At 43.9% G+C, this 23,766-nt stretch overlaps 1 protein-coding gene across 2 annotated transcripts in view; it reads right to left on the bottom strand.

Moving 5' to 3' along the window:
* Nucleotides 1-3,098: 3,098 nt before the first annotated feature.
* Nucleotides 3,099-23,766, bottom strand: part of galnt7 (UDP-N-acetyl-alpha-D-galactosamine: polypeptide N-acetylgalactosaminyltransferase 7) — a 138,321-nt gene continuing 117,653 nt past the window's right edge. For both annotated transcript variants that reach the window (XM_078561451.1, XM_078561442.1), the window contains exons 9-12: nucleotides 22,324-22,542; nucleotides 17,891-17,989; nucleotides 9,315-9,443; nucleotides 3,099-4,941 (exon numbers count right to left, since the gene is read on the bottom strand). In XM_078561451.1, coding sequence (XP_078417577.1) covers nucleotides 4,804-4,941; nucleotides 9,315-9,443; nucleotides 17,891-17,989; nucleotides 22,324-22,542 — 585 coding nt within the window. In that variant the 3' untranslated portion in view covers nucleotides 3,099-4,803. The remainder of the gene's footprint in view (nucleotides 4,942-9,314; nucleotides 9,444-17,890; nucleotides 17,990-22,323; nucleotides 22,543-23,766) is intronic.

Raw genomic sequence — 23,766 nt, 5'->3', positions numbered from 1 at the left:
CAAACACATCTCCCCCTCACCCCTCCCGTCAGCATTCCGTAGGGATCGGTCCCTCCGGGACACCTTGGTCTACTCCTCCATCACCCCCAACGCCTCATCCCCCTCCCATGGCACCTTCCCATGCAACCGCAGAAGGTGCAACACCTGCCCCTTTACTTCCCCTCTCCTCACCGTCCAAGGGCCCAAACACTCCTTTCAGGTGAAGCAGCATTTCACTTGCACCTCCTTCAAATTGGTCTACTGCATCCCCTGCTCCCAATGCCATCTCCTCTACATTGCGGAGGTCAAACGCAGACTGGGTGATTGATTTCGGGAACACCTACAGTCTGTCCGCAAGCAAGATCCAGACCTTCCTGTTGCTTGCCATTTCAACACTCCACCCTGCTCTCATGTCCACATGTCCGTCCTTGGCCTGCTGTAATGTTCCGGTGAAGCTCAACGCAAACTGGGGGAACAGCATCTCATCTTCCGATTAGGCACTTTATAGCCTTCTGGACTTAACATTGAGTTCAGCAACTTCGGACCATGAACACTCTCCTCTAACCTCAGCCCTTTTTTAATCCCCTTTATCCTATATTCATTTTTTATCCACTTATTTTTATTTTTACCCATTTAATCATTGCTTTATCCCTTTTTTATCCCCCCCTTCTACCCCATTTTCTATCCTTTTTTTCCCCACGACTGCCACCTCCCCCCATCCCATCCCCAAAAGGCCATCTGTTCCTTGTTCCATGTTGTTCTTTCACACAATGCTACCCTTGTCCTGCTATTATCACATTCTGTTTTCTTACCTTTACGTCATTGTCAGCACCTTTTTTAACCCTTACCACTACCATTAACACTCTCTTTGTCCTTTAGTTCATGACATCTTTGTCAATCTCTCCTTTGTCCCCACCTACCTAACCTTCCATGTGGCCTTCTATCTAGCTTCACCTGCCTTAAGCAGTATAAATTTCATCACACTTCCACTTCTCTCCAGCTCTGAAGAAGGTCACACGGACTCGAAATGTTAACTCGGTTTCTCTCTCCACAGATGCTGCTAGGCCTGCTGTGTTTTTCCAGCATTTTCTATTTTTATTTCAAATTTCCAGCATCCTCAGTATTTTGTTTTTATCTTCAGTACTATTGCCAGAATATTGTCAGGGCCCATGACCTTTGCAGTATCCAGTGTCTTCAGCCATTTTTTAATATCATGTGGAGTGAATCGAATTGGCTAAAGACTGGCACTTGTGATGCTGGGGACCTCCGGGGGAGACCAAGATGGATCACCACCCTGCACTTCTGGCTGAAGATTGTAGCAAATGCTTCAGCCTTATCTTTTGCACTGATGTGCTAGGCTCCTCCAACATTGAGGATCGGGATATTTGTGGAGCCTCCTGCTCCAGTGAGTTGATTAATTGTCCACCACCATTCACGACTGGATGTGGCAGGACTGCAGAGCTTAGATCTGATTCGTTGGTTGTGGGATCACTTAGCTCTGTCTATCACTTGCTGCTTATTCTGTTTGGCATGCAAGTAGTCATGTGTTATAGCTTCACCAGGTTGACACCTAATTTTTAGGTATGCCTGGTGCTGCTCCTGGCATGCCCTTCTGCACTCTTCATTGAACCAGGGTTGATCCCCTGGCTTGATGGTAATGGTAGCATGAGGGATATGCCAGGCCATGAGGTTACAGATTGTGTTCAAATACAATTCTGCTGCTGATGGCCCACAGCACCTCATGGATGCCCAGTCTTGAGTTGCTAGATTTGTTTGAAATCTATTCCATTTAGCACAGTGGTAGTGCCACACAACACGATGGAGGATATCCTCAATGTGAAGACGAGACTTCGTCTCCACAACGACTGTGTGCTGGTCACTCCTACTGACACTATCATGGACAGATGCACCTGCTGCAGGCAGGTCGGTGAGGATGAGGTCAAGTATGTTTCTCTCTCTTGATCCCTCACCATCTGCTGCACAGTGTAGCAGCTATGTCATTTAGGTCTCCGTCAGCTCGGTCAGTAGTGGTGCTACCGAGCCACTCTTGGTGATGGACATTGAAGTCCCCCACCCAGAGTACATTCTGCGCCCTTGCCACCCTCAGTGCTCCTCCATGTTGAACACTACTTGTTCAGCTGAGGTAGGGTGGTACATGGTAATCAGCAGGAGGTTTCCTTGCCCATGTTTGACCTGATGTCACGAGACTTCATGGGGTCCGGAGCCAATATTGAGGACTCCCAAGGCAACACCCTTCCAACTGTATACCACTGTACCGCCTCCTCTGCTGGGCCTGTCCTACCGGTGGGACAGGACATACCCAGAGATGGTGATGTCTAGGACATGATCTGTAAGATATGATTGTGTGAGGATGACTATGTCAGGCTGTTACTTAACTAGTCTGTGAGACAGCTCTCCCAATTTTGCCGTTGTTGTTTCGGGTGCCTAGGTTGATGCCGGGTGGTCAGTCCAGTTTCATTCCTTTTTTTTGACTTTGTAGCGGTTTGCTAGGCCATTTCCGAGGGCGTTTAAGAGTCAAGTACATTGCTGTAGGCCAGACTAGGTAAGGGCGACAGATTTCCTTCCCTAAAGGGCATTAGTGAAGGGCAATGGTTTCATGGTCATAACTTAATTCTAGATTTTTATTAAATTCAAATTCCACCATCTGCTGTGGTAGGATTCGAACCTGGGTCCCCAAAGCATTACCCTGGGTCTCTGGATTACTAGTCCAGTGACAATACCACTACGCCATCACCTTCCCTGTTTTCTTTAACACATTATTAAAATACTCTTTCCGTTTATCACTTCAATATTTTGAGTGATATTCTAATTTAGATGGCAGGTCCATGATTAGCAATCCTTTTGAAAGTTTGAGAACCACAGTTCCAATCCCTTCTAGCTTTCCCTTAAATTCATCAATGCTACTTGCTTCAACTTCTCCAAGTGGTAGTGAGTTTCACATTTTAACTGTGCGCTGGGTAAAGAAGTTTTGTCTGAATTCCTTATTGGATTTATTAGTGACTACTTCATATACTGGACATGGTTCCCAATTTTGGAAATTATCCAGGTATGAGCTCTTGAACAGTGTTCACCAGTCACGTTGACAAAGACTATTCAGATTATTGTGTTGTAGTCAGTTTTATTTGGTTTAGTGATCACTCCAGAACAAATTTACATCAGAATGAACTATGGTTTGATTTTCTGACAACCATATCACTTTCATCCCAAATTTTTGCCCATTAAACAGTCCTCCCCAATTATACAATTTGTACAGAAATTGTCATTTTTGAGAATATTTACAATGGATGAACAGTTTGCATAAGCAAAAGTGAAAAATCATCTTGCATAACAATGTAAGACATGGATTAGATACAAAGGATCTGTTTTGGCAGATGAATTTTGAACTTGTTATCCAATAGCGCTGCTGGAGTGAAGGACAAGACTCAGATAGCACAGTATCTTAAAGAACAATGGAATAGTCAAAATTCCTTGATGTGGTAGTGCTTAGGAAAAAATAAGTTAATTTTTTCTTGTGATCAGTTGCTGCAGCCATTACACTAAAGTATTAAGTTAAATATCTTTATTCCCACCAACATTCAAGTACATTATAGAAAAATATATTTCAATATGGAACAGAGTTTATCAAGATTAGCCAATTTTCCCAACAATAAGTGTCAATATTTGTACACAGAAAATCATTTGGCAGAATCTGTGTTAAGGAAACTGGAGTTATAATCCTAAAATGCTAAAACATGCCTTCATAAGTTTAGGAATGAAAACAAAAACACTCTCTTAAAGATGCATATGAATTCTTTCAATAAATAGGGTGGTTAAAAAACAGTGCCTAGGCATCCTGGCTCCACTGTTGAACAGCAACAATGTGAAAAAAGCTTAAAACATGGGTTAGGTAAGACCGTGGCAGAGATTTAAGAGATTGGTTTGAAACCGATACTGAAAATCAGAATCACACTTGGGAGCTCTTCAATCTCCTTGGCCAAGAAAAGCCTTTAGAGCTACAATATAAGTTTACAATCTGGGCCAAGGATGGGTATCTCTGGGGGTTCTAGGGAGCTGAGATCTTTGCCCATGTCACATTTCTGTATTTGCTCTTAAAAAAAGAGATTATTTCTGGCACTCTATATTAATCAATGATGTCCACAATGGTAACATGTTTTTTTTTAGTAGCTGAAATTTTTAGGGCTTCTCCAGGATCATGCCAAAATTTACAGGCACCCATCCCACTGATGAAAGTTTGAAAATGAGTGTGCCATTGGAACCTCAGTGATAATGACTTCTGAAGTCAGAGGTTGAAGTGGGGTGAATTAAACAGTAGGTATTGGACAAAATGTCAGTTAAACAAAAATTCTGGGGGCCGTGTGCACCAAATACAAACCAAACATATTAGATCGTTCAGATCTCAAATTCCAGTGCTTGCCTTATCAGGGCAAAATAGACGACCCTGATCACAACATACCCATTGAAACAAACCTATTGAGGAAAAGCCACCATTATTCATCGCCCCTGAGTGTAACCCCCCCAAAAAATAGGGTTGCATCTTGCTACTAAGACGCAACACATCTCAAGATGACAGCAGAATAAGTTATAAACATCTAAGAACTTTCAAGGTAACAAAAAATTATGTAATTTTGTAATTACATGATTTGACTATCATATTACATTATCACAGTTTATCTGGATCCTTCATTGAAAAGGGTGTCAAAAATATTTACACACTGAGCTGTACACATTTTTTGCAGCAATATACAGATAATTCTCCATCTTGTACATATATATGACAAACTACGAACAGCTTCCACCTTGGTCCTACACTGCAAGAAGGTTGTTCATTTCCCACTTTTGTGAGGCCTTTGCAGAGTCGCAGTCGGAGATGAAAATCTGGTGGTTAACCTCTGAGCGGTCTAAGCACCTGCCTGTGGGAATGTGCGTGAATCTATATAAAGTCTGAAAGAAAAGGTAAACAGAGATGGTAGACAGGCCACTTTCAATCAGTTATGTTGATTAAACTAAGCTGCTTTCAACCTAGAATTAGTATTTAAAAAGTCTACAGCCAACATCTCCCTAGCAACCAATTCTATATAAAAATAAAGATTGACTGTCTGCTCATCTTATGGTTATTTGTGGGATGCTGTAGGCACAGGATAGTTGCTGCGCTCGCTCCTGTGACAGTCATGCTTTTTTTTACATAAGAAAGTTAATTCATCTCAAATGCTTTCAGGTATTTAGATTTCAGGAGATATCATTGTAAATGCAAATATGCTGAAGTTATGAAGAGACTGAACAATATAGTGACCTAACAAATATTGGGATTGGACAGAAAAGGTGAGAAGGATGGGGGCAGGTGATAAGGATGGGAGATGGGGGAAGAATGATACAAGGGAGGCTCCACCAACATCCCCATCCTCAATGATGGGGTGGGGGAGCCAGCACAAAAGTGGCCAAAAGTCAAGGCTGGAAGCATTTGCAACCAGTCAGTGAGAAGTGCTGAGTGATGGTCCATCTTGGCCATCTCCTGAGGTCCCCAGCACCACAGATGCCAGTCTTCAGCCAATTCGATTCACTCCACATGATATCAAGAAATGGATCAAGGCACTGGATACTCCAAAATCTATGGGCCCTGCCAACATCCCAGCAACAGTACCGAAAAATTGTGCTCCAGAACTAGCCATGTCCCGAGCAGTGTTCCAGTAAACCTACAACAACTGGCACCTGCCTCGTAATGTGAAAAATTGTTCAGGTGTGGCCTGCCCAAAGGAAAACAGGACAAATCTAATCTGGCCATTTACAATCCCTCAATCTATTCTTGATCATCAGTGAAGTGATTTGGTGTCATCAAAAGTGCTATCAAGCAGCACTTACGCAACAATAATCTGCTCACTGATGCTGAGTTTGGGTTCCACTAGGGGCACTTGGTTCCTGACTTCATTTAAGCCTTAGTCCAAAAATGATCAAAAGAGCTGAACTCAAGAGGTGAGGTGAGATGAGAATGACTGCTCTTGACATCAAGGCAGCATTTGAGTGTGGCATCAAGGAGCTCTGGCAAAATCAAAACGGAATCAGGAGAAAACTCCTCATTGGTTGGAATCATATATAGCGCAAAGGAAGATAGTTGTGATTGTTGGAGGTCAGTCATCTTAGCTCCAGGACATCACTGCAAGTTCCTCAGGGTAGTGTCCGAGGCCCAACCATCTTCAGCTGCTTCATCAATGACCTTCCTTCCAACATAAGATCAGAAATGGGGATGGTTGCTGATGATTGCACAATGTTCAGCACCATTCGTAACTCCTCAGATAATGAAGCAGTCCAGGTCCAAAAGCAGCAAGACCTGGGCAATATTCAGGCTTGGGCTGACAAGTGGCAAATAACATTCGCGCCACACAAGTGCCAGGCAATGACCATCTCCAACAAGAAAGAATCTAACCATTGCCACTTGACGTTCAATGGCATTACCGTCACTGAATTCCCCCACTATCAACATCCTGGGGGTTACCTTTGACCAGAAACTGAACTGGGCTAGCCATGTAAATACTGTGGCTACAAGAGCAGGTCAGAGGCTAGGAATCTTGCGATGAGTAACTCACCTCCCGACTCCCCAGAGCCTGTCTTCCATCTACAAGGCACAAGTCAGGAATGTGATGGAATACTCTCCACTTACCTGGATGAGCGCAGCTCCCACAACACTCAAGCAGTTTGACACTGTCCAGGACAAAGCAGCCCGCTTGATTGGCTTCACACCCTCAAACATTAGCTTCCTTCATCATCAACGCACAGTAGCAGCAGTGTGTACCATCTACAAGATGCACTACAGGAATTCAGCAAGTCTCCTTAGAAAGCACCTTCCAAAACCATGGCCACTACTATCTAGAAGGACAAGGGCAGCAGATAGATGGGAACACCACCATCTGGAAGATCCCCTCCAAGTCACTCGCCATCCTGATTTGGAAATATATCGCTGTTCCTTCATTGTCACTGGGTGAAATCCTGGAACTCCCTCCCTAACAGCACTGTGGGTGTACCTGCACCACATGGACTGCAGCGGTTCAAGAAAGCAGCTCACCACTACGTTCTCAAGGGCAACTAGGGATGGGCAATAAATGCTGGCCCAGCCAGCAAAGCCCACATCCCGTGAACGAATGTAAAAGAAATGAAACTCGACACCATCCGGAAAACAATCTGCTTGATTGTCACCCCATCCACCAACCTAAAAATCCACTCCCTCCACCAGTGACAGCATTGTGTGCCATATACAAGATGCAATGTAACAACTCACCAATTTTCTTCGACTGCACCTTTCAAACCTGTGACCTATGCCATCTAGAAGGACTTGGGCAGCAGATGCATGGAATCACCACCTGGAAGTTCCCCTCCAAGCCACTCACCATCCTAACTTGGAAATATATCGCCGTTCCTTCACTGTCGCTGGGTCAAAATCCTGGAACTCGGTCCATACCAGCACTTTGGGTGTACCTACACCACATGGACTGCAACGGTTCAAGAAGGCAGCTCACCAGAACCTTCTCAAAGGCAATTAGGGATGGGCAACAACTGCTAGCCTTGCTAGAGATGTCCACATACCATGAAAGAATTAAAAAAATGGTGGGGGGGTGGGAGAAGTTTATTTTGCAATGGGGGTGGGGAAACAGTTCCTGTAGTCCATTTAGTTTTTCAGTGGATGTTGGTGTCGGGGGTATTGGTCAGGGATGATTCCCCTGAAAGGGTTCAGTAAAGGAGACAAAATGCTGTTTATGAGGTCAGGGGTGGGGTAAAGAGGAGAAATGGTAAGATCCTCATCTATGGGACCAGTGAAAATTGGGGAGGGGACTAGATGGCGAGTCTCTGGCAAGTGGAGATACAGATGCTGCTCAATGGGGAGAGCGGTTGACTTGTTAGTAGAAGCAGGCAGGTTGAGGGAAAAAGTCAGTTCACAAAATGCCACTTATATGTTAAAGAGTTCAATGTACTATATAAAGAACATAAGAATTAGGAACAGGACTAGGCCATTTGGCCCTTTGTGTCTGCTCTGCCTTCAATAAGATTATGGCTAATGTGATGCTGGCCTTAACTCCACTTTCCTGCCTACTTCCCCCCATAACCCTTGACTGAATTGTGGATCAAAAATCTGGCTAACTCATCCTTGAATATATTCAATGACCTAGCCTCCACTGCTCATTGCGGGTAGAAAATTCCAAAGACTAACAACCCTCTGGAGTGAAGAAATTCTTCATCTTTGTTTTAAATGGGAGACCCCTCATTTTTGGAACTGTGTACCCTGATCCTGGAGTCTCCCACGAGGGGAAACATTCTCTCACTATCTACCTTGTCAAGGCCCCTTAGAATCTTATATATTTCGATAAGATCACCTCTCATTCTTCTAAACTCCAATGAGTTTAGATCCAACCCACTGAGCAGCTGTTTTAGCAACTGATGCTATGTTACATTTAACACTGAATGAACCTATCACTGCACCACCAACAGATGTATTAGGTGCTGCAGTGAATCTTTTATTATGAGTTTTCCCCTTGTGATACTATGGCACAGGACTTTTCAATGCATGTTGAAATGTATATACGTGTATTTTTCGAAACCAAAATTAGTAAAAATTATAAATGAAACTTGTAGCTAATCACAGATTATAATTTGAAAATACAATTGTGCGCTAACAGAACAACATTAATGCTGCAGTACACAGAATTACAGAAAACGGACAGCACACAAACAGGCAGTTCAGCTCAAATGGTACATACGAGCATTTATGCTCCACACGAGCCTCTTCCCGCCCATTCTTTATTTAACTATCAGCATAACTTTCTATTCCTTTCCCCCTTATGTGTTTCTCTAGCTTCCCCTTGGACGTTATGCACCTCAACTGCTCCTTGTGGTAGTTACATGTATGCATTAACATCACTGAGTGGGTTACAACATTTCATCTGAAAATGCATCGTAAAGACCCAAGCTGTAGTATCACAAGGGGAAAACTCATAATAAATGATACTTCTGTTGGTAGTGCAGTGATAGGTTTGCTCAGTCTTAAATGTAACATAGCATCAGTTGCTAAAACAGATGCTCATATTCCATATTCTAAGCATTCTCCGGGAAAAGAAGTTTCTCCTGAATTCCCTATTGGATTTATTAAATTTATGGTCCTTAGTTCTTGGTTCCCTCACAAATGGAAATATGTTCTCTACATCTACATTATCAAATCCTTTCATAATCTTAAAGACCTTTATTAGGTCACCCCATCAGCCTTCACATTTCTAGAGAAAAAAAAAAGCCCCAGCCTGGTCAGTCTTGCTAAAAGAAAATAGTATTTACTTTACCTTAAAGTACTGCCAGTCTTTATATACATCCACGTTACAGTGTGTAATCATAACCTTTGAGCCATCAGGTCCTCTGGTCAAGCACTGATCATACTGCATCAATTGATTGGCTTCATTGATTCGGAACAGCTGAAAAACAATGTTCACCTTATGATGTTTCCATTACTGTAACACCAGGACCAAAGTAACTTTGCATTTCCAGGAACATTCCTTGGCTTCAGACATTACTAACTTACAAGACCATTTGCAAAGAGTTTCTGAAACAACCAGACGAGCAGTAACACTGAATGCGAATTTATAGCAAAACAGTTCTGCAGGGACATTTCGTATAGGATCTGAAGCAGGTTAGGAGAACTGCAACCCAACCCACTTAACATACAGGGCTCCAGTTTCCCGATTTATCCAGGCCCAATTAGAGTCTATGGCCTGAATTTTCATCCTCGAAGCAGATATGGAGAGTCAGGAAAATTCCTGGTTGGGCCTGCCCACCTCGGGAGAAAGTGCCCAAAAAGGCATTGTCAGGGCAGGGGTACAGGTTGGAATCAGGCCAACTGACTGGGAAGAAGTTTGGGGCTGCTGGGTGCGGAGGCAGGCTGTTTAAAAGGCCCACCCCACCTTGGTACCATGGGACTTCGTCCCATTTAAACTAAAAACACAAAGGCCCTTCAACCCTCACCTCTCTCACCCCCTCACCCTCCAAACACTGTCCATGCCCAATCCATGCCACCACATGTCCCCCACCCAACCCCACATGGCCCCTCATGCCCAAGCTCTGCCCATCTACACACCCCCGATGGACCCTCACACCAAGCTGGGACTCTTCCATGCCCACTGAGCCACCTTCCACTGTCAAAAACCAATGAGCCCTATTGTGTATATAGCTGTTTGGTGGTATAGAACTTGAGTATTGCTGAAAAAAGAGAGACACTTCGAAGCTTTTCGTCTTGCACTCATCAGGACACATCGTCAGAATACCAATATGAGGGGAAGACAACAATTTATACTGTATGAGAAGAGAGTGCTGATTGGTTGGTAGAAGTGTTGCCAAGGAGAACGCACCAGTGATGGTGACTGACAGTTAACTGCCGTACATTGTTTGAAATTTAAAACAGGCAGCTTGACCCTGATTGGTCAAGACATTGCCCTGAGGAATGAGTCAGCTAATGGCTGTCACTTATTTTTGTTTCGTTGAAACAAGCACAATGTGTGTACATGTACTGTTGATAACTCGAAAGAGTTTCTTTCTGTCTGCAAAGAACAGGACCCTGTGTATTAATATATGTAGCTTCCAATACACGCAAACGTGCCACACTGCGAGCCTGACTGTATCTTAAATTGGTCGTCAGCGTAATTCGTAGCACACTGAGGATTATTTAGCAAATATTGTTCAATTGCGGAATCACATCTAATGTCGAACATTGTGTCTCGAGTTTTGCAAACACAGGTTGCTTGGTACAGTCTGTACCTTGCCCGTTGTGAACAGCGGAAGGGACAAGCTGTTTGATACGATCTGCCAGTCTTTGGGGTGTTTGGCCTACATACCTAGCATCACACTGGCACTGAAATTTACACACCACATTACTCATTTGTGTGACAGAGAGTGTCTTTTTGGCTTGATGACAGCATCCTGTTAGTAGCGAGTACCACTTGTGTTGCTACTGCATTGAAGCAACATGAAAAAGCTAGCTTTACCAGTTGCTCAAATTTTTCAGATACCTTGCCCTTCCAGGGTAATCTGAGGTAGACTGGACACTTTTCAGGGCTGAAAATCACAGCCTTAGGCCCGTTCATTAGTTTCCGTGATATACAGCACAAAATGCTCTGATCAGGGCTTTGACATGTCTCTTTTTTCACCTACAGTGTATATTGGGTTGTGTTAAAAAATCACTCATAACTTTCTCCCATGTTGAAAGGGGCAGGAGGTGGCATGGTGGTATTGTCACTGGACTAGTGTTCCAGAGACCTTGGGAAATGTTCTGGGGACCAGGGGTTGAATTTCACAAAGGCAGATGGTGAAAAATTGAATTCAATAAAAATCTCGAATCAAAAAGTCTGACGATGACCATAAAACCATTGCCGATTGTCGTAAAAACTCATCTGGTTCACTAATGTCCTTTAGGGAAGGAAATCTGCCATTCTTACCTGGTCTGGCCTACATGTGACTCCAGACCCACAGCAATGTGGTTGACTCTTAAATGCCCTCTGAGCAAGAGCGATTAGGGATGGGTAATAAATGCTGGCTTAGCCAACGGCACCCACATCCCATGAATGAATAAAAAATAAAAATTTAATTACAGGCTAATAAAATTGTCAATCGTCCAGACCCTTTAAAATATCAATAACGAAAGCCACAAACCCTCCAGGTCACTTAACTTGTGTAAACAAACATTTTAAAAATTGACAGCAGAGATCAGGGAGCCTCAGCTATCAAACAATGCTTTCTCTCGTACACAGGTGTTTAAGTACTCAAATGGATATCTGGCTCTCAGCCAAGCCTCATTAAGTATACTTGGCATAAGGGGCATGAGGTGCTAGAAGGGATAGGTGGAAGGAGAGAGCTTGGCATGGGGGCATGAAGGCCTCTTTTTGAACTTGCCTTTTAAAAGACCCCTCATGCAGACTAAGGTCCATGACTCCTCAGAGGCAGTGAATTCCATGAAAATTGCAGAGCAGTAGGAGATGCCTAACTCTGCAATGGAGTTGGCCAGGTCCAGAGTGCGGGATTTGACAGGAACCAGCCCACACCCTTTAAAGGCATTTTCAGAAATCAGACAGCCCGGGAATCCCAGGATCTGGACACGCCTGCCATTTTTAAAGGGCTCCTGAGTCACCCTGACTCTCAGAAAATCCATGCCTATGCCACCCAGCACTCATTAGGTTATGGAGTCATAGAGCTCTACAGCACAGAAAAAGGTCCTTCGGCCCATCGAGTCTGTGCTGGTCAAACGAGCACCTAACTATTCTAACCCCATTTTCCAGCACCAGGCCCATAGCCTTGTATGCCATGGCATTACAAGTGCACATCCAAATACTTCTTAAATGTGTGTGGGTTTCTGCCTCTACCACCCTTTTAGGCAGCGACTTCCAGATTCCCACCACCCTCTGGATGAAAAAATTCTTCCTCACATCCCCTCTAAACCTCCTGCACCTTACCTTAAATCTATGCCCCCTGGTTATTGATCCCTCCACCTAGGGGAAAAGTTTGTTCCTGTCCACCCTATCTATGCCCCTCAGAATTTTATACACCTCAATCATGTCCCCCTTCAATCTCCTCTGATCCAGTGAAAATAAGCCCAGTCTATCCAACCTCTCCTCATAACTAAAACTCTCCAGCCCAGGCAACACCCTGGTAAATCTTCTCTGCACTCTCTCTAGTGCAATCACGCCCTTCCTATAATGCGGACTCCAGAAGTGTACGCAATACTCTAGCTGTGGCCTAACCAGCGTTTTACACAGTTCCAGCATAACCTCCCTGCACTTATATTCTATGCCTCGGCTAATAAAGGCAAGTATCCCATATGCCTTCTTAACCACCTTATCGACCTGTCCTGCTACCTTAAGGGACCACTGGATATGCACACCAAGGTCCTTCTGATCCTCGGTACTTCCCAGGGTCCTACCATTTATCGTGTATTTCCGTGCCTTGTTTGCCCTGCCCAAGTGCATCACCTCACACTTATCCGGATTAAATTCCATTTGCCACTGATCAGCCCATCTGGCCAACCCATCTATATCCTCCTGTAATCTAAAGCTATTCTCCTCACTATTTACCACCCTACCAATTCTCGTGTCATCCGCGAACTTACTGATCAACCCTCCTACAATCAAGTCTAAATCGTTTATATATACCACAAATAGCAAGGGACCCAACACTGATCCCCTGTGGAACCCCACTGGAGACAGGCATCCAGTCACAAAAACACCCCTCAACCATCACCCTCTGCTTCCTGCCACTCAGCCAATTCTGGATACAACTTGCCAAATTGCATTGGATCCCATGGTTTCTTACCTTCATTATCAGTCTCCCATGTGGGACCTTATCAAAAGCCTTGCTGAAGTCCAAGTAGACTACATCGAATGCATTGCCCTCATCTACACCTGGTCACCTCTTTGAAAAATTCAATCAAACTGGTCAGACATGACCTCCCCTTAACAAAGCAATGCTGACTGTCCTTGATTAATCCCTGCCTCTCCAAGTGTAAATTAATTCTGTCCCTCAGAATTGCTTCCAATAGTTTTCCCACCACTGAGGTTAGACTGTCCTGTAGTTCCCTGGTTTAAACATTCCTCCCTTCTTGAATAACGGTACCACATTGGCTGTCCTCCAGTCCTCTGGCACCTCTCCTGTGGCCAGAGAGGTATTGAAAATTGCCAGTGCCCATGCTATCTCCTCCCTTGCCTAACTCAACAGCCTGGGATACATTTCACCAGACCTGGAGATTTATCTACTTTTAAGCCTGCCAGACCACTTAGAACCTCTTCCCTCTCTATGCTAATTTAATTATATCACAGTCCTTCTGCTTGATTTCCATACCCAAGTCGTCCCTCTCACTTGTGAACACCGACACAAAGTATTAATTTAGAACCCTACCTACATCTTCCGGCTCCATACACAAATTACCGCTATGGACCTTAACGGGCCCTACTCTTTCCCTAGTTATCCTCTTACTCTTAATGTACTTATAAAATAACCTTGGATTTTCCTTTATTTTACCAGCCAATGACTTTTGATGCCCCCTTTTTGCTCTCCTAATTTCTTTAAGTTCCCCCCTACACATTCTATACTCGTCTCGGGCTTCCGCTGTTTTGAGCCCTCAGTATCTGCCATAAGCCTCCCTTTTTCTCTTTATCTAATCCTGTATATCCCTTGACACCCAGGCTTCCCTGGATTTGTTTGTTCCACCCTTTGTCTTTACTGGAATATGTTGGCCCTGTACTCTCCCTGTTTCCTTCTTGAATGAGTCCCACTGCTCTGACGTAGGTTTACCTAAAAGTAGCTGCTCCCAGTCCACTCAGGCCAAATCATATCTGATCTTATTAAAATCGGCCTTCCCCCAATTTAGAACTCTGCTTTCTGGCCCATTCTTGTCCTTTTCCATAACAACCTTGAATCTAACGGAGTTATGATAACTATCTCCCCCACTCATACCTCTACCACCTGCGTGGCTTTATTCCCTAAAAATAAGTCCAGGACCGCCCCCTTTCTTGTAGGATCTTCTATGTACTGGCCTAAAAAGCTCTCCTGGATGCATTTTAAAAATTCCGCTCCCACTAAACCTATCACACTATGACTAACCCAGTTAATGTTGGGGAAGTTGAAACCCACCACTGTTACTACCCTATTATTTTTACACTTCTCTGAAATCTGCCTACATATCTGCTATTCTATTTCTTTGACTGTTTTGGGGCCTATAGTACACTCCCAGCAATGTGATTGCTCCTTTTTAGTTTTTCAGTTCTACCCATATGGCTTCATTTGAGGAGCCTTCTAAGATGTCATCCCTCCTTACTGCTGTAATTGATTCCTTGAACAATATTGCGATACCCCCTCCTCTTTTACCTCTTTCCCTGTCTCGCCCAAAGGCCATATATCCTGGAATATTGAGCTGCCAATCCTGTCCTTCTCTCAACCACGTCTCTGTGTTAGCAATGAGAACATATTTCCATGTGTTAATTTGTGCCTTCAACTCATCTGCCTTATTCGTCAGATTCCTTGCATTAAAATAAATACCATCCAACCGTGCCAAACTCCCTTGTGCCTTAACTGGCCTATAATTTCTATGCCTTCCAGGCTCACTTGCTCTCTCTTCTAATTTTGGCTGTGCATCTCGTCCTGCTGAACCTCTTCTCAGGATCCCATCCCCTGTCAAGTTAGTTTAAACCCTCCCCAACAGCACTAGCAAACATCCCCGCAAGGATGTTGGTCCCATTCCAGTTCAGGTGCAACCCGTGCGCCTTGTACATATCTCACCACCTTCATAAACGGTCCCAAAGTCCCAGAAATCTAAAGCCCACCCTCTTGCACCATCTCTCCAGCCATGCATTCATCTGGGTTAACCTCCTATTTCTATACTCACTCGCAAGTGGCACCAAAGTAATCCAGAGATTACTACCTTTGAGGTCCTGTTTCTTAATCTGCTTCTAGCTCCCTAAATTCTGCTTGCAGGACCTCATCCTTCTTTCTACCTACGTCGTTGGTACCAATATGTACCACGACCTCTGTTTGCACTCCCCCTTTAAGAGTGATCCTGAGAATATGGTACAATCAACCGACATAGAGGTGCAGGTTGAAAGCAATTTTGGCTGGGGGGGGGGGGGGGGGCAGGTGGTGGGTGGCAGGGTGTAGTCGTTTGTATTGCTGTCATCATGGACCTGGCTGCCCTGTTCTTCAGTGCCATTTCCGTCCCGAGTTGTAGGCTGGGGGCTTCTTGAAACAAAAGTGACCAGAATCACTTCAAGACAGGACTCAGGTAGGAGCCATACAAAGGGGTGGGGTGGGGAAGGGAATGGATGGTAATGATGGACATAGGGAAGGAGAATTGGGTGGCAACAAAGGAGATGGGGATGGACATGAGCAGGAAGGTGGAACGTGAGGTCACAGATCGTCAATTGGAGATGAGAGTTTGGGTGGGTGGGTGGGGTGGGAGGGTTATAAGAGATATTGTCAGCATTAAGTGTTAGAGGAACGCCAGTTCAATAGGTTGAAGAGAAGAAAAGAATAGTACCAGCTTGAATAGTAGTAGGTTAGAAGAGTGCCAGCTTAAACTAGGAGGCAGAGAAGAACGCAAGGTTAAAATAGAATATGGGGGGCAGAGGGGGGAGCAGGACAAAGAAGAGGAAAAAGAGTGCAAGTATAAACTGAAAGGATTGGCGGACGATAGCAGGAGAAGCCAGGGAGTTGGACTGGGCATAGTGTCTCTGTAAATGGGCTGGATGTGAGAGAATGGCATCACTTGGCAGTGCCACACAAATATGACAGCAAACTAGAATTACAGGAAAAAAGGGTGCTGATTGGTTAGCAAGTCGACCCTGATTGGCTGAGGCGTTGCCATGGGGAAAGCAACAGGGAACTATAGGTTCCCGAAGCTCCCAGGTAATTCAAAAGAATTTGCAAGACTTGAACATTTTCCTCATAAAGCTCATTTGGAGAGCTGGTGCAGACACAATGGGCCAAATGGCCACCTTCTGTATCGTTAAAATTCTGTGATTGTGTGTAATTCTTTCGTTTGCAGATAACCAATCCCTGCCTATGAATGTACTGCGCTTGTAGCAAACATAAGTGAGCTATGTTATGAGCTCGACTGATGATCTTAAATTGGTTCTTGGTATAGCCATTAGCACACTTAGGAACATGCTGTTTGATCTGATCAGCCAGTTGCTGGGAATTATGGCCTACTTGGCATCACACCGGCATTAAAATTCATGCATGATGTTGCTCAATTATGTGGTTGGCAGAACATGCTTTGGACTGACGGCAGCATTCTGTTAATGGAAAATGCCACACAAATAGCCTACTGCACTGCAGCAGTGTGAAATGATTTGCTTAACCTATTGTTCAAATTTTTGAGATACTTTGCCTTTCCAGGGTAATGAGAGGGAGACCAGACCCTTTCCCAGCCCAAAAGCGGTGGCCTTTGGCCAATTTGTGAGTTTGCACGATACACAGCGAACAATGATCTGATCTGGATAGTCATTGTCCTGCAGGATAGCTAGAAAACTAGAATTAATTTAGCGGAGATGATTTCTCAATGCCCATCTCAGTTGTAGTTTCCTTAATATTTATTATGTGGTTTTCTTCTGTCAATACAGCTTCCGGACCAAAATCTTACACTGAACTTGTCATTTAAGAGAATTTTCAACGATTCATGAGTTGGGTGATCCCCACCTCTTAAAAATAGAGAGAGAAAAAACTGCGTGTTATATGCAGTTTTTAAAAAATATTCATTCATAGGATGTGGGTGTCACTGGCAAAGCCAGCATTTATTGCCAATTCTTAATTGCCCTTAACTGAGTGGCTTGCTGTGCTATTTCAGAAGGCACTTAAAAGTCAGCAACACTGCTGTGGTCTGAAGTTACAGAGGCCAGATTGGGTAAGGATGGCAGATTTCTGTCCCTAAAGGACATTAGTGACCCGGTTGAGTTTTTACAACAATCCCAGTAGTTACGTGGTCGTCATTATGGATACTAGCTTTTTATTCCAGATTTATTTATCAACTGAATTTAAATTCCCCAGCATCCATGGTGGGAATTGTACTCATGTCTCCAGATCATCAATCTAGGCATCTGGATCATCAGCAAGATTCCCCAATGAGAACAATGGCTTACTGACTCATGATCCACCTGTACTTAACTAACCAGGACCCTGGAAGTCATCTCATACATTGAACAGTGTTTCTCATGAATTCATTCACCACCTTGGCTTTATTGAATATCCAGCAAAGTCAAATATCAAAATTACCAGCTCTGACTTATCTTTCACTGAATTGATTGGCTCTTACTTATTAATGTATATGTCTTTGTTACACTGAAATTCATACTCCTTTACTCGTCACTTTGAAACTGGCAGAGTTAGTTACCTGATTTCCTCCCATTCTGTGGCAAGGTCCCAGCTCGACAAACCCACCATTGGTATGGCCCATGCTGTCTATGCAGTAATCAGATTCGTATCCTCTGATCTGAAATGAAAGGCGAAAGGTCCATAAAGCAGCAGTAGTAAATAGCAAGCAATCGCTGAACTAATTCTAGAATAAGGCCCTACACAATATTACCTTGTATCGTGAGATAGCACCTTCCAAACCCACGACCGCTATCATCTAGGACAAGAGCAGCAGACAGCACCACCTGCAAGTTCCCCTCCAAGCCACTCATCATCCTGACTTGGAAATATATCGCTATTCTTTCACTGTCGCTGGGTCAAAATCCTGGCACTCAGTAACAGCATTGTGGATGTTATACACCACATGGGCTGCAGCGGTTCAAGAAGACAGATCACTATCACCTTCTCAAGGGCATTTAGGGATGGGCAATAACTGGTCTAGCCAGTGACACCTACATCCCATGAACGAATTAACACATTTTAAAAAAAAAGCCGGAGCCAGGCAACCAGTAGGATCCCCAAAGCTATTCTTCAGTGATGCTTGTAAGCATGACATGAAGGTTCTAGACCTTGATTGTCACTGGGAGTCACTAGCTGATGATAGTGGAGATTGGCGACACCTCCTGTTGTCTGGCATGCACCACCATGATGACCAGCGACTACAACAGCTTGGCAACAGGTGCCAATGCTGAAACAACAACAACCACAATAACACTTGGTAGTTTCAAGTGTGGAACTTGTGGAAGAACCTGCCTCTCAAGCTATCAGCAAAGATGTGCAAGGTGAGCAGGTAATGGAGTCTAAATCAGGGTTACACTGCATGTATGTGAATGCACGGAGTATAGTTAATAAAATTGGGGAGTTACTGGCTCAGGATGCCTTGTGGGATTATGATGTTGTAGCAATAACGGAGACCTGGCTTAAGGGAAGGCAGATCTGGGTGCTAAATATTCCTGGTTACAAAGTGTTCCGAAAAGATAGGGAAAAAAAGGAGGGGTAGTGTTTTTGCTTAAGAAGAGTATTGCAGTATTGGAGAAAGAGGATGTGTCAGGGGATTCAAGGAGAGAAATTGATTTGGCAGAGCTAAGGAATAAGAGGGGTGCAATTACATTGCTCAGTGTAATGTATAGACCACCAGCTAGTGGGAAGGATATAGAGGAACAAATCTGCAAGGAAATTACAAAGAGGTGTAAACATTGTAGAGTAGTTATAATGGGGGACTTTAATTAACCATATATGGACTGGGATAGTGGTAGTGTAAGGATAGTGGTAGTGTAAGGGGCAGTGAGGGACAAGTGTTCCTAGATTGTGTTCAGGTGAATTTCCTACAGCAGTATGTGACCAGTCCAACAAGAAAGGATGCACTGCTAGACCTGGTTCTTGGGAAAGAGGTAGCCAAGTAGATTAAGGTGACAGTAGGAGAACATTTAGGGGACAGTGATCATTGTATCATAAGGTTTAGGATTACGGCGAAAAAGGATATTGGTCAATCCAGAATAAGAATAATCAACTGGCACAGAGCAGACTTCAATGGGACAAGAACGGAGCTGGGCCAGATAGACTAGAACCAAAGGTTGGTGGGACAAGAGCTAGGAGCTGAACAAAGAGGAGATGGTTTGGGCACAGTCAAGGGAACTCAACAGGGAAAGGTAGGACAAGCAAATCCAGGGCTCCCTGGATGACAAAGAAGTTAAAGAAGAAAAAGTTTGCTTACGACAGGTGTCAGGTAGCAAATACAATTGAGAACCAAGCTGAATACAGAAGGTTCAGAAGGGATGTGAAAAAGCAAATATATGAAGCAAAGAGGGATTATGAGGAAAGACTGGCAGCTAACATAAAAGGAAATCCCAAATTATTCTATAAGAAATCAAGAGTAAAAGGAGGAGTAGGGCTGACTAGGGACCAAAAAAGGGATTTACACAGAGGCATGGCTGAGGTGTTAAATGAATACTTTGTATCTGTCTTTACCTACGAGCTAGATGCTGCCCAGGCCATGGTGACAGAGGAGGAAACTCTGTCACTAGAAGTAGTTAAAATTGATAGGGAGGAGATATTGGATAAGCTGTCGGTACTTAAAGTTAATCAGGCACAGGGGCCGGATGAGATGCATCCAAGAACACCGAAGCAAGTGAGAGTGGAAATGGCAGAGGCACTGGCAATAATCTTTCAATGTTCCCTGGACTGGAGGAGGTGGCAGAAGACTGGAGAATTGCAAACATTACACCCTTGTTCAAAAAAGGTTGTAAAGATCTGCCCTGCAATTACAGACCAGTCAGTTTAACTTCGGTGGAGGAAAACTTCTAGAAACAATTACTCGGGATAGAATTAATAGTCACATGGAAAAATTTGGGTCGATTCGGAAGAGTCAGCATGGATTTGTTAAAGGAAAATTGTGTCTAACTAATCTGATGGAGTTTTTTTGAAGAGGTAGCAGAGATATTTGATGAGGGCAAGGCCGTTGATATGGTGTATATGGACTTCCAAAAGGCATTCGATACAGTGCCACACAACAGACCTGAGAGAAAAGTTATAGGTCATGGAATAAAAGGGGCAGTAGCAATGTGGATACAAAATTGGCTGAGGAATAGGAAACAGAGATTAATGGTTAATGGGTATTTTTTGGGCTGGAAAATGGTTTGTAGTGGAATTCCCCCGGGCTCAGTATTGGGACCCTTTCTCTTCCTGATATATATAAATGATCTAGATCTTGGTGTGCAGGGGGCAATTTCAAAGTTTGTGGATGACACAAAACTTGGGAGAATTGTAAACTGTGAGGACGACAGTTTGGAACTTCAAAAGGACATTGACACATTGGTGGAATGTGCAGATAGGTGGCAGATGAAGTTCAAAGCGGAGAAATGTGAGGTGATACACTTCTGTACAAAGAACATGGAGTAGCAGTATAAAATAGAGGATACTATTCTAAAGGGTGTGCAGGAGCAGAGAGACCTGGGTATATATGTACATAAGTTATTAAAGGTGGCAGGACAGGTAGAGAGCACTGTTTCTAAAGCATACAGTATTCTAAGGTTCGTTAGTAGGGGCATGGACTACAAAAGCAGGGAGGTTATGATGAACTTATATAAGACACTGGTTTGACCTCAGCTGGAGTATTGTGTACAGTTCTGGACGCCACACTTTAGGAAGGATGTGAACGCATTGGTAGGAGTGCAGAAGAGGTTTATGAGAATGGTTTCAGGGATGAGACGCTTCAGTTACGAGGAAAGATTGGAGAAGTTGGGACTGTTTTCCTTGGAGAGGAGAAGGCTGAGAGGTGACTTGATAGAAGTTTTCAAAGTAATGAGGGGCCCGGACAGAGTAGATAGGGAGAAACTGTTCCCGCTCGTAAACAGATCAAGAACCAGAGGGCACAGTTTTAAAGTGTTTTGCAAAAGAAGCAAATGCGAGGTGAGAAATTTTTTTTACACACAGCGAGTAGTTAGGGTTTGGAATGCACTGCCTGGAAGTGTGGTGGAGGCAGGTTCAACTGAGGCATTCAAGAGGGCATTGGATGATTATCTAAATAGAAACAACGTGCAGGGTTATGGGGAAGAGGCAGGAGATTGGCACTAAGTTAAAATGCCCAGAGAGCCGGTGCAAATACGATGGGCCGTATGGTCTCCTTCTACACTGTAACAATTCTGTGATTCTGTGTGCCATATGAAGACGGCCCATCTGACATGGATTTGTTTGCTGTATGTCGATCATCATTTATAGAAGGAAGGGAGCTGGAAAACACTGCCCTCTGTTTAAGGATTGGGCAAATAATACTGAATATTGTTCCATATTTTAGAACTGGTACAATTTGGGGTTATTTACCAAGATTCTAAAACACAGTGTAAAAACATTCATATCAGGTCCTCAATGTTCAGAGATTCACAATACAGATTCGCTTCTCTTCACCCTCCCGATGTTCTCTCAAAGCCCTTCCTCTCTTGATCCTGAAGATGGCAAACTCGCATTGGGATATGGTCCCACAAGGCTCCAGGTATCTCTCATAAATGGCCATTAGTCACATAGGAGTCTACAGTATAAATGTGGGGAGATTGCATTATCACATGTATCATTATTGCCAATTAAATCTTGTCCTCAGCTTCTGGCCCACTCTCAGCAAGCTCCTCATTTCCTGAGAGGGTTGGATGAGGCCAATTAAAGAACTAAGGCTGGTGTCCTAGACTTAGGCGGTTTTTGCAGGTCAAATCTGGATTCTTCACTTCTAATCTCAACATACAGCTACAGGGCAAATTCTGTATGCTGCAGCCAATTACCAATCAAATCTGCAGTGCTGCAAAAAGTTGTAGAAAGCAGTGACTTTTTCTTCTGACTGTTTTTAGGAAGTGTTGCCCAACAATCGCTGGGGAGGAGTAAGAGTCCATCATTTAATCTAGTTTGAATATGTAATAGTAATTTTACCTCTCCCCATTCTATATTTTTAGCTGGTAGTGGGTAATAGTCTGGAATGTCATAAGCTATTTCTTCCATGAACCATTTAAAACTCTTGCAGTTGTGTTCTTCACGAAATTTCTTGAGCTCAGATATATCTCCATAAGCCATGGCTCTTGTTTCTGGACGACTTGCATAAAAATAGTCGGCATATTCATCCCACCAAACCTCCACAACACGAACATAATTCTGGAAAAAAAAAACATTGATACAATAATTTCATGACTAGCATGAGAGGTCCAAAAGGGGGAAACAATTTAAAATAAAATGTGCCAAAGTAACCTGGCTTAAAATCTGCCCATTGTGAAAATGAAAACCATGTTATGAAAATATAACACTAAGAGACAGAAACGTCATCCTACAACACTGAAGAAGCTTGACACCGTCCAGGACAAAGTAGTCTGCTTGATTGGCACATCAACAAACATTCACTCCCACAGTAGTAGCAGCAGTGTGTACCATCTACATGGTGCACTGCAGGAGTTCACCAAAGCTCCTTAGACAGCACCTTCCAAACCCATGATCACTACTACCTGGAAGGACAAGGGCAGCAGATAGATGAGAACGCCACCACCTTGGAGGAAGTTCCCCTCCAAGTCACTCACCATCCTGACCTGGAAATATATCGGCCGTTCCTTCACTGTCACTGGGTCAAAATCCTGGAACTCCCTTCCTAACAACACTGTGAGTGTGCCAACACCACATGGACTGCAGCGGTTCAAGAAGGCAGCTCACTACCACCTTCTCAAGGGCAAGTAGGGATGGGCAATAAATGCTGGCCCAGCCAGCAAAGCCCAAATCCTGTGAATTAATACTTGCCTGTATTAGCTGAGGCATAGAATAAAGAGCAGGGAGATTATGCTGGAACTGTATAAAACGCTGGTTAGGCCACAGCTAGAGTACTCTGTGCAGTTCTGGAATCCACATTATAGGAAGGATGTGATTGCACTAGAGAGTGCGCAGAGGAGATTTACCAGGATGTTGCCTGGGCTGGAGAGTTTTAGTTATGAGGAGAGATTGGATGGACTGGGTTTATTTTCCTTGGAGCAGAGGAGATTGAGGGGGGATATGATTGAGGCGTATAAAATTATGAGGGGCATAGATAGGGTAGACAGGAAGGAACTTTTCCCCTTGGTGGAGGGATCAATAACCAGGGGGTATAGATTTAAGGTAAGAGGCAGGAGGTTTAGAGGGGATGTGTAGAAGAATTTTTTCATCCACAGGGTGGTGGGAATCTGGAACTCACTGCCTGAAAGGGTGGTGTGGCAGATACCCTCATAACATGTAAGAAGTATTTGGATGTGCACTTGCGATGCCCTGGCATACAAGGCTATGGGCCTAGTGCTGGAAAATGGGATTAGAATAGTTAGGTACTTGTTTGACTGGCGCAGACTTGATGGACCGAAGGGCCTT

This window comes from Cetorhinus maximus, chromosome 2 (genome assembly GCF_964194155.1).
Source record: "Cetorhinus maximus chromosome 2, sCetMax3.hap1.1, whole genome shotgun sequence".
In the NCBI taxonomy this organism is placed as follows: domain Eukaryota; kingdom Metazoa; phylum Chordata; class Chondrichthyes; order Lamniformes; family Cetorhinidae; genus Cetorhinus; species Cetorhinus maximus.
This window is presented reverse-complemented; position numbering and strand designations above follow the sequence as displayed.